The sequence below is a fragment of the Saccostrea cucullata genome, unplaced genomic scaffold (genome assembly GCF_032062105.1).
Source record: "Saccostrea cucullata isolate Sc308-1 unplaced genomic scaffold, CSIRO_AGI_Scuc_v1 ctg14137, whole genome shotgun sequence".
Classification (NCBI taxonomy): Eukaryota; Metazoa; Mollusca; class Bivalvia; order Ostreida; family Ostreidae; genus Saccostrea; species Saccostrea cuccullata.
In genome coordinates this window covers 10-10,900 of record NW_026920031.1, presented here as the reverse complement: position 1 = coordinate 10,900, position 10,891 = coordinate 10, and the positions used below count along the sequence as shown (strand labels likewise).

General features: G+C 32.2%; 1 protein-coding gene and 1 long non-coding RNA gene across 2 annotated transcripts; both read right to left on the bottom strand.

The window, feature by feature from the left end:
* Positions 1 to 2,194: 2,194 nt before the first annotated feature.
* LOC134241901 (uncharacterized) lies at positions 2,195 to 4,790 on the bottom strand. The gene is made up of 3 exons (XM_062723920.1): positions 4,130 to 4,790; positions 3,796 to 3,924; positions 2,195 to 2,527 (listed from the first exon to the last, which is right to left on the bottom strand). Exons 1-3 carry the CDS (start codon positions 4,245 to 4,247, stop codon positions 2,214 to 2,216), a joined length of 561 nt encoding a protein of 186 aa, XP_062579904.1. The 5' UTR covers positions 4,248 to 4,790; the 3' UTR covers positions 2,195 to 2,213.
* A 4,873-nt stretch (positions 4,791 to 9,663) lies between these two features.
* Positions 9,664 to 10,490, bottom strand: LOC134241895 (uncharacterized). Its single transcript, XR_009986753.1, has 3 exons — positions 10,416 to 10,490; positions 10,234 to 10,272; positions 9,664 to 10,126 (listed from the first exon to the last, which is right to left on the bottom strand). It is a non-coding gene; the product is annotated as an uncharacterized LOC134241895 (long non-coding RNA).
* Positions 10,491 to 10,891: the final 401 nt, after the last annotated feature.

Genomic DNA, 10,891 nt, shown 5'->3' with positions numbered 1-10,891 from the left:
ATCCTACTTTACACGACGTATTATTTTGGTAATTAATTTGACCTAGTGGTACTAGCTGGTACTTATAGGATGATGTTTGCATGAAACATATGAAAACACAGGTCTACAGATTTTTCCCGTTATTTCCCGGTCATGAAAATAAACACACGGCGGATGTGGCCTGTCGGAAGGGAATGTGCACTCCTCCGTGGCACCTGATCCAACCTCTAATGATTAAGAGATTCGTGTTTGCTCTGCTCCATATTTTAAATGTTTAATGTAAATTTGATCTTGAATTCCGTTCGTTATCTCCATATATTTCATACATGTAAATTGTCACAGTAAAATTAGATTTTTAGATCAATCAATGTGTAAGTATAAGATTATATAACACATAACTCTTAAGACATCCACCCTTCTTGCTATCAGTCATTTTGAGGAAATATAGGTGTCACATCCAGTAAAGGAAGAAGGATTTCTTCCCGTCCTTTTAGTATAATACTTTTGATTAACAGTTTCAAAACCTTGGAAACCCAAAATACTGTTAAAATTTTATTAAAAATGGTAAATTTTGAAATCTGTAAAGAGGGCTAAAAAGCAACTTCCGGTAATGGAAAGAAATTCATTCAACCGTAAAATAACTGATTTGGCAAAGTAAAAGATTTCTTAACTTTTTTGGTACATAGTTATAACCTGTATATAATTTTCAACCTAAAATAAGGGTGTTGCGTTTCTATTGACGGTGAGTATATTTTCTACAGTCTACGTGTGAATGCCTCCATATAAATAGGACTAATTATGGCCTTGCTATTTTTTAAAAGTTCTTCGAATTCTATAAGGTAATAACTCGAACTTCAAACACAAAGAACAAACGATGTCTTAAGCATCCACTTCTGTGAGCAAATATTATTAAATTTAGGTATATTTATTTAAAAACTACATTTGTTATCAACCAGTATGCTGTAGAAATCTTAACTGATATCCTCGTAGAAAATTATTATATGTACAATTATTATTATTATTACTCTTTATAGATTTATTTCTTTTTTAATAATCTATTTGAGATAAACTAAATCTCATCTTACACAATATTTCTAGATTAATTGATTGATTGTATATTGTTTAACGCCCCTTTCGGGAATTTCTCACTCATATGGAGAGGCAACCACTTGCCGAGGAGGGCTGCACATTATGTCAGCACTTAGGGTCATTAAGCAGGGAGGAATTATTTTCGTACCAGCAACTGCTGCGACACGGGACCTCGGTTTATACGGCCCAATCCAAAGGACTGGTCTCCACGTCCCGCAGTGGAATTCGAACCTGCGACTCTAGAGCAGACGATCCAACTACTATGAAAATAAAAACTGAAATAACAAAATTAAAAAAATAAAATAATATACATCTCAGAACCCTTATTATCAAAATAATAATAACAACAACAGCAAAAACAAGTACGTAAACATCATCACACAAACGATCAGCTTTCAAGCACAGCGATGTACAATCTCTACTCTGCAGAATCAAATTCTACTTATACCCCTTTTAACGTCTCAAACGAAGTAAGGAAGCGGAGGAATGGGATTTTTCTTATCAAATGTTGATTAAAATGGTTCACAATAAGACTATCACATTTACATTTCTATATATGTGTCAATGCTGCAAGTTACTCGTCTATAAAAACTAAACACACTTTCATTTGATATGTTAAGCAAGAATACAGAAGTTTTACATTTACAATTTATGCTCCAATGCGTAAAAGTAAGTTTTGCCTAGAATCTTCGCATTTAGACGTTGACAGACGTGTTGTAGCGAGGCGTAATCCCCCTCTGGTGAGATATTGAGCGTTTTGTGGAAATACTTTTATATTTTAATATTTACATTTGCTAATTTCTTTCCTTATATGACAATATAAATCAAATTGACATTCAATTTTCAATGGTATGCAGTTGGGCAAACCGCACGAGACTATTAGAAAGTCTTGACTGTTACGTCATATGACGCCGTAGTTACGTTATGTTGCATTTCTATGACAATATCCAAATAGCGCCTATTTTCCCTTGTAACACGAATTAAAGAAATATAGATATAAGAAATAAAGTATCAATTTTTAGAGTTTCATAGGGATATGACATGAAGTCGGTCACGTGATCAAATCTACGCCCTTTTGTATGAATTATACGTTCCGCCGACTATAATCTCTTAAAGAAACTATAAATCACCACAAACAATGATGTTTACTGAACACCAGTATATTCATATCTATTAAGTGTGTTTGCTAACATATACACTCCGTTGTCGGCTTGACTACAGGTTTCATCAGGTCTGGAATACTCTGCAGTACGATGTAAGTGAGGGTTGTACGTGTTTCCCGTATGTTCAGCTATTACAGTGCCGACATAGTGGGCGTTCTGCCTGATGTGTCTGGTGAAGAATCTTCGGTTTGCAATGGAGATAATGATGAAAGCGAAGATGATGAGAACGATCCCGGTAACTGTTACCGCTATGATGGTAGTGACACTGTCTTTGGATTCTTCGATATCTCGCAAATCTATTAAGATTCTTTTGAAAATAAACAACTACGTTGGACAATACAGACTCTACTTAAGAAATAAATAACAAGTTTATAAACTTCAATGGGAATTGAAGTGGGTCGGTCACGTGATCAAATCCTGTGAAGGCCGAAGGCCTTCTCAGAAGATTTGATCACGTACCGACCACTTCAATTCCCATTGAAGTTTATAAACTTGTTATTTATCACTTATATATACATTTGAGACAGACAATTGAATATTTTCGATTTTAAATTATTGCACTAACCGTCCGTCGTAGATTTTGAAAAGTGACGCAAGGCGTAAATCGGCTTGTATGGCGGTTACTCTTCGAATTTATTAGGCTAAGGAATCTATTTCGAAGGGAATATTCTGTGAAAGGCTACTTGTGATCAGTAATAGTGAACAGATTGTTGTCTGGGAATATTTTTATTTGTGAAAATGATAATCGATGCTGAAAAGACACAAGGAACACGTCCGAAGTTTGTTGAATTTGTTGATAAAAAGTTGGAGGAATTTCGGTCGCCGGAAAGGGATGGGTGGATCCGATGGATTGAGACACTTGTCCGACCAAGTTAATTTGCAATTCGATCTAAAAACATTCTACGATTTCAGTAACTAAAGGCATACTTACCGTAACACACTGATAAATACGGAGACACTGGCGACAGCGTTACATTGAACTACGAAAACGCCGAGGTGTTTGGCAGCTGTTCATGGCATGGTCGCAATGATATTTTCCAACAGATTTACACATTTATCGTGAATAGAATTTAAAGATAAAATAATAGTTTAACCTTAAAATTTAACCAAAGGTTTACCCATAAAATAAGGATGAACGTTAGAGACTGTGCAGCTGACAAAAGTGAAGAAAAATGTAAACAAACGCTAGCCTAGTTTGTCTATGTACACAGGTTTAATCGATAGCCAAAAAACTGTGTGAAATATTTGTTTACATTGTAAATAAAATGATTATCATTTTACTTGCTTATTTTGTTCATTTTTTTTTTTACATGAAAAGCAAGTAGAACAGGTCATTTTATAATTTATGTACTGTACCTGTAGATATTATTGCGCCGTGTGATTAGGTCACGTATTGACCTCTGACCTTTGACAAACTTCATACAGAATTGAAGATATTTTCTCTCTATATGTTTATATAATGGAGAGATACCACAAATGTATATATTTCAGCTTGCAATATACATATTTAAAATGAAATTATCAGAGACAGAGGTATTAGAGATATATGTTTTGACTCACTCACCTTTGATGCATCCGAAAATGTGATTACAATACTCTTGTCCACAAGTGCATTTATCCTGACATTCATTACCGTAGTTAGGGTATCGACACGGCTCGGAGCAGTTTGATTTAAAATATCCTGGCGGGCATTCTAGAAGTCAAATAAACCAAATCCTGCTAAACTATTTTAATGTTGTTTATGATGGCTTTAATTGTATTGTAACAATTTCATCTTTGATTATAAAAAAGTCAGTTTCATACTATCACAATAAATAATTTGCTACCCTTTTTAATCAGTGTTCTTTGCAGGCTTCTGCCTTGCATTTGTAGTTTATGTAATCCAAATTCAACCCTACCTGTGCAGTTTCCTGATTCCTTGTTATAAAATTGATCATCAGGACATATCATCTGCGAGTTTTTGGTCAATATATCCGCAAAGTAATTAGTTATAAATAGAAACATGAAGACCTTCATTGCTTGGTAAAAGGGGCTCCTTACACAATGAAGGAATCCCCGTTAAGACAAAAGAACGATAGTCATAAATATCCAGTTATTCGTACCAGCACCAAAGCGTTGAAACTCATAATTCCAGATCCATTTGCTGCATATAACAACCACTAGTATTTTTAAAACTACTTGAAACTGATATTGTTTACATATCGAACTTAACTAGATCTAAATATGTTTACATTCAGGCAACACTTGTTTCCACTTCCTTAAAGTGTATTATATGGATACATGCTATTTAAAACAATTGCCTGATACTTGAGCGATCTTTTTCCTCTAAAAGGTTAGAATTGCTTACAATGGTCACTGTTTTATCAATTTTGCAACGAGAGAAGACTGGCTCTTCCTTATTTTCCATGTTTTTGAAGAACTACAAGGACATAAAGAGAGTTTTTATTTTCTTCCTTTAACCATGCAGTTACAGAGTTTCCTCGTTGCAAATATGTACTTTATACAAATGTTTGAATACTCCCTTTTAATGACTGTTAATAACAACGATGTATAGTTGATTATAGCAACACTATTTACATGTATATATTAAGGATCACAATTCGTTTTCTAAATAATGCAAATGGTAAAATATATTATGGATTTTATTCTCAAAAATTCCAATATATTCTAGAATTATCTTGTTATTCTTGTTAACAATTTTCAGGCCAATGCTTTATGAAATCTATTTGAATAAGGAGAGTTTACTTTAAATGATATATTGGAGAAAAGGTGATTGATATATATACGCATGATGTAATGCACTTTACAGGAGAAGAAGATATTCCAGGACTTATTACTGATCGATCTTGAGAAAGCATTTTATGCTCTTTCCTGGAACTGCATACAAAAAAAATATAGCTTTTTTTAATTTTGGTCCTTCCATCAGAAAATAAGTCACTCGTTTCTACATTGATATTAAAGCTACGGTTAATCAAGGGGGTAATTTTTCTGATGTAGTTGATATTCAAAGGGGATGCAGACGAGGAGACCCCTTGTCTCCATATATTTTTCTGATATGCGCGGAGATTTTAGCTATGCAAAAATTAGGAAAAATAAAAGGTATTACCATTTCAAATATAGGAAAAAAAGATTTCTCAATTGGCAGATGATACTTCTCTTATTCTTTATGGAAGTGAGGATTCTCTTTTAAAAACATTGAAAACGTTGCACACTTTTTAGATATGTCTGGATTATGTATTTACTAAAAAAAATGCTCTATGTGGATTGGATCCTTAAAATACAGTGATGAAGGTTTAATTCCAAATTACCAAGTGAACTTAATTGGGGAACTACTAGATTTTCTTTGTTAGGTATAAGTTTTGAAGTTGAATTAGAAAAAGGGTCTGAAATAAATTACAAACTCAATGACATCTTAACTCGTACCTCTTGTTAGACCCATCCCATTTTTTTTTTTTTACTAAATTTGACCACAAAATGGTCCGTCTACTTGATCTCAGAATGATTAAGCAATACAAATCTGTTAAGAGGACATAAACACGGACCCCTGGCTGTTCCCGTGATGGGATCAGGTACCTGTCGTTCGGTCACAGCGAGTGTGTATGATGCTTTTTTTAAAATTGTGTTTGTACTATTAAACTTTTTCTTTTGAAAAATGCACTGCTTCAAAATAACCCTATGACGTTTATATTTCACGGGGTGCAAATTTTGGCTTATTTTAGTGGTTTTGTAATAAGCCGCTAAAAGTCGGATCACCTAATTTGCACTCTTCATTATCACTAGTGAATTAAGAAAAATCACTTAATATAAATAACTTTGATTAGTTTGTAGTATAAGCATTATAAATTTCATCTGGTATTTGTTTACTCCAAGTTTTGTGTTTATCAGTATTCAAACTTATATCTAACGTACTGAATTCTGAATATCCACTCCTTTCCAATGTCAAGGAAATCTGTGTCCACCAATAAAAAAAGAGTTCGACAAAAATTATTGGCATATTTTTGATCAAGCAAAACGCCAAATTGTATATCCGCTAAAGATACCCACATACAGTTTATCTGGGATACTATGATACTAACTTTGATTGAATCTTGTCATAGATTAAAATGAAACTCTTTTTCTCTGCTGTTTACTGCACCGAATTACATAATGCATCTTTATAATCTTTTTATAAAAGTGATGCGTTTCTCGCGGAACAACTAAATAAATTTCGAAGTGGGATAAGAACTGTGTGAAGTATTCTTTTAAACATTGTTGAACTTGTATCAAGTAAACATACTTATACATACATGTAGCCACGACTTGTGTTGACACGATATCAGGAAACACACACTAAGCAACATTAGACATCTTCTCCAAAAATAAAACAAACATCAATTTTTCAGTTTTCGTGAGCTACAAAATGTCAGAAATATTTTATATATGATGGTTTGAACACCTGTATCTGTTTAGTTATGTACGTTTTTGGAATCAAATCAATCATATGATATGAATATGTTATTTTTTTTCATCAGTGTAATCATTGAAGGTCAGACGACATGTTCCTCAAAAATATATAATTTTCACAAGAATTTGCAGGCATTTGGACATGGTACCACAGAGTGATATTTCCTATACTAGTATATCCCATATGGGTAATCATCTGAATGGCCTATATCACAATTTTGATATACTTACATTTAAAAACATATGGAAAACAACGTAGAAATGACAAGAGAATGACAAATATGCATATTGTTTATATAATACCATGAGATACAAAAGATATATTTGAGGAACGTGTCGTCTGACCTTAAGAACGTTCTGTAACATGCAACGCGGCCGAGCTTGGTGTTTGTGATATGACTTGTATCACCAGGCGTTACACTCAGGTTCGTTAACCTGTTAACTCGGGTTTTTGTTGACTAAATCAAATATATACAATTATAATACAATAAATCAACGGGTTTCTTCTTGATTGGACAACCACTAACTGTGGTCAACGGGTGTCTCCCGTACACAAATTTCTTCTTATCCTGCCACTCCACAATAGTACTGCCTCTTGGCACTTCCCCCACCTTCATCTGTGGTATGCCACCTCTCTCTATAACCAACCAACTGCCTTATTCAGGTCTTATGTTATGGTTATTGTAAATTCTCAGTTATGTGCCCTCCGCAACTGTATGCCTTATTCAGGTCTTACTACAATGTACAAGACAACACACAACTAAAACCTGTAGCAAACACCGTCTTCAGAGAGGTATCAAAACACTCTAATACAGCGTGTATTACTTCAGAGCAGTCCCCGTGAATTGGCAATTTCATACTACTTGTATGATCGCAAAATTAATATTTTTTAGTGTTTAAGAAATTGAAAGATAACAAAGGTCTAACGTTTATACGAAATTAAACGACAACCATTTCCGTTTCAGTTATAAAAGAATTCAAAAGGAAAGAAAATATGTTGACCACGTCATGAAATTATCTGTATGCTATGGCAGCAAAGTGTGACATATTCAGATCTTGTGACAATAAAATTATTTGCCGTTTCTTTCTAAGATTACGTAATATAAAAACCACATGTCCTACATGTATAAGCAAAGTGACATAGGCCTTTCAATTTTACACTTGTTTTTTATATCCATTTTAGGGTTTGGTGTACTAAAAAGAAAAGGATTGTGATATTTTAAATGGAAACACCCATTATGAGGGTAATGAATATCAAAATTAAACCCTTATTATGTTTAAAAAGAAAAAAAAAAAACAATGTTCTGACTAGCTTGAGGATGATGATTGAAATTGCATCTATGTTTAACTATGTGCTTTTAACGCATAATTATCATCATTTATTGGTGTTGCCTAGAAGTTCAACAAAAACGTTGATAGAAGACCTCAAAAGCAGACTTATTTTGAATTGTAAGACCTATTGCAGAGTACAGAGAAAATTTTAATCGTACAAACATCTACCATGATACAAGTACAAAAAATCCCTTTAAATTGGCTTGAATTGAATACCGGATACAATCACGCGACCGACTCAAGTTGATGTAAAGACCCCAACTATTTTCTTGACATTTGCAAAACATAGCGAGTTATCAGGTGAAAGTAAAAGTAAGGCTTTGAGTGCCTTTATCAAGTACAAGCCTAAATCTGAAGCCCTAGTTTCATTTGATGTCTGATGAAAGAGTTTTGTCAAAAATTATGTTGTTAAATTCGTTCAATCTATCAAACATATGATGAATTAAAAGTAAAGTTCCAATCCTTTGGGAACATAAAGAAGGTTTAAGTAAATACATGTAGTTATAGGGTTAAAGAATCTGTTTTTTATTTTACATAATAGTTTAAACATCAGTTTCGTTGTGCTGACGTTATCACATGAAAACCTATGATTTAAACAAAGATTCGTCATTTTTTAAAGACATCTACGGACGGAAAAAAGGTAAGCATCATATAAAAAAATTAAAATAGCTCTCAAGTGACATATTGCAGTCATGTTTGAAATATCTACTTATATTTTACATAAATGTGCTATAAACGCTTTAAAATAACAAAAATAAAACGAACTTTCATGTATACAAATAAATGTCAATAGAAATGACTGAAAAATTTAGTTTAAAGTCCAAAATCATTTTTAATATTCCACTTTCACTTGCTTATTGTGATATGTCTCCCAACTTTTTCGTCACCAAAGGGTTGCCAAATGTATGATGCAATTTTAAAGCGAGACAGGCTACTCACTGATAAGTTGATGTTAAAGTGATTTCAACGACCAGAATGTCGTCGTTATAAAGACATTGTAAGCAAATATTATATATAATTGGGTCCTATTTTGACTGAATTGCTTCAAACCAATTTTTAGGCCTTTGTTTTATTTTTTATTCTAAGTTGAAATAGATGGTTCCGTCTACCCGACTTATACACAGGGCTCAAAGTGGATGTGTTTGGTTAATAGGGGCCGCTTATTCTTCTTAGGCACCTGATCCTATCTTTTTTGTTTAGAAGGATCGCTGTTTTTACTGCAGTATACCTTTTACATTTTTTTTTTGCATTTGCTAAAACAAATATTTTAATTACAATGTAATCATATTGAGTACCAAATATGCGATATTTTATCTCATAGTTGAAATTTATTCTTTAAAGTTGTTAAACTGATTCTTTTTTGTTACAATACAAATAAGAAATTATACAATGCAATAGGAAAATATAGAGCTCAAATGATATCTTATACAATTTGAATGATTTTTTACAATACAAATTGAAAATATGGAATAAAAATAATAAATTATAGAGTTCAAGTGGAAAATTATTAAATACAAATTAAATACAAATAGAACACTATACAATACCAATGGAAAAGATCGAAGATTTCAAAGCATCCCATAGATACTGATGCAAATTTTGGTACATTAAATAATCTTAAACAATTTTCATTAGATTTATGAGTAAACTTAAAGAAAAGGATGAAATTAAATTAGATTAAGCTTGTGGCTCATATTGAAAAATAAATGTTATATAATTAGAGACTTTTTTTTTATCTCCAAGGTGATAAAGAACTTGTTTTCACAAATTTCTTTTTAAAGAACCACAAATATTGTTACTTTTGTTTCCTATTAGGATGTATATTACAGTACATTAGACAAATAAGACCAACTAACAATTAAATTATTTGACAACTTTAATTTTCAACATCAATTTTTTTTTAATTTGGAATATTATTTAACGTTTACCAACAGTTGCATGAATGTCTCATAATACACGGTTAAATCAACGTTTGGAATAAGAAAAAATAGTGAAAGTTAAAGAAGAGGAAACCTTTACTACATTCCTCTGCTACATCACCCGATTACATTGCCTCTTCAATTCTTCAATCTCTGCATTATGCTTCTTCTCTTTTTCGTTTTCTATATCTTCTTGTTTTTCTACAACATATTTCAATGATGTATTTTTTCATACAAAAGATAAAAGGATGTTCATTGTACTAAATAGCCTTCTTTGTAGCCTTCCATCAGAAAACATTTTTAATTACCTAACAATTTTCCTCTTTCTTCCAAGTGATGTGTATTATCTGTAAAGCAAGTAAGTATATCAACATCACTTAATTATTTAAAAGTACATTGTATATACGAAACTGTATTTTTTTTTACTAAATTCAAATGTCTTGATTATCGACGATTTCAATTCTAATGTATTGGAAAGGTTCTAACAAACCTAATGAATGTGGTCCTTGCTCAAGATCCAGTCCTAGAAATACAATAATACATGAACAAAAAGTAAGCTTTTCAGTTAAATAGGTTTTTAATCTAATAATGAAGTACTTTTCAGTAAATCATAAAGAAGACAATGTTAATTTGGATCAGAGGTCTTTAAGGAATTTGTCATATTTTGCATTACAGATAATGGCCGTAATAAAAACGTTCATCAAAATGTTTTTATCTGTACGATGCATTACACAATATCCCATGCTATGTCAAGTTCCTTTTTATATGGCGAGTGAAAAGAATGTAAGCTGAGAAAAAAGAATCGTAAGGAAAGGGAAAACAAATTTTTAAAATGAAAATACAAAGAAATCCTATCTTAAAGAGCTGGAATTAATTTTCTTTCAAAATGGAAAAAAAATATTTTCTAGAAATATTTTCTTCATAAAAGCCAACATACAGATTCATTTCATTTAGCTTGATTACAAC

Excerpts from the sequence above, each read along its gene's own strand:
- LOC134241901 (XM_062723920.1), bottom strand. The coding sequence starts at position 4,247 with ATGAAGGTCTTCATGTTTCTATTTATAACTAATTACTTTGCGGATATA. Across the intron at positions 3,925-4,129 it reads GGAATCAGGAAACTGCACAG|AATGCCCGCCAGGATATTTT; the intron begins GTAGGGTTGAAT and ends TTTGACTTCTAG. Across the intron at positions 2,528-3,795 it reads CATTTTCGGATGCATCAAAG|ATTTGCGAGATATCGAAGAA; the intron begins GTGAGTGAGTCA and ends GAATCTTAATAG.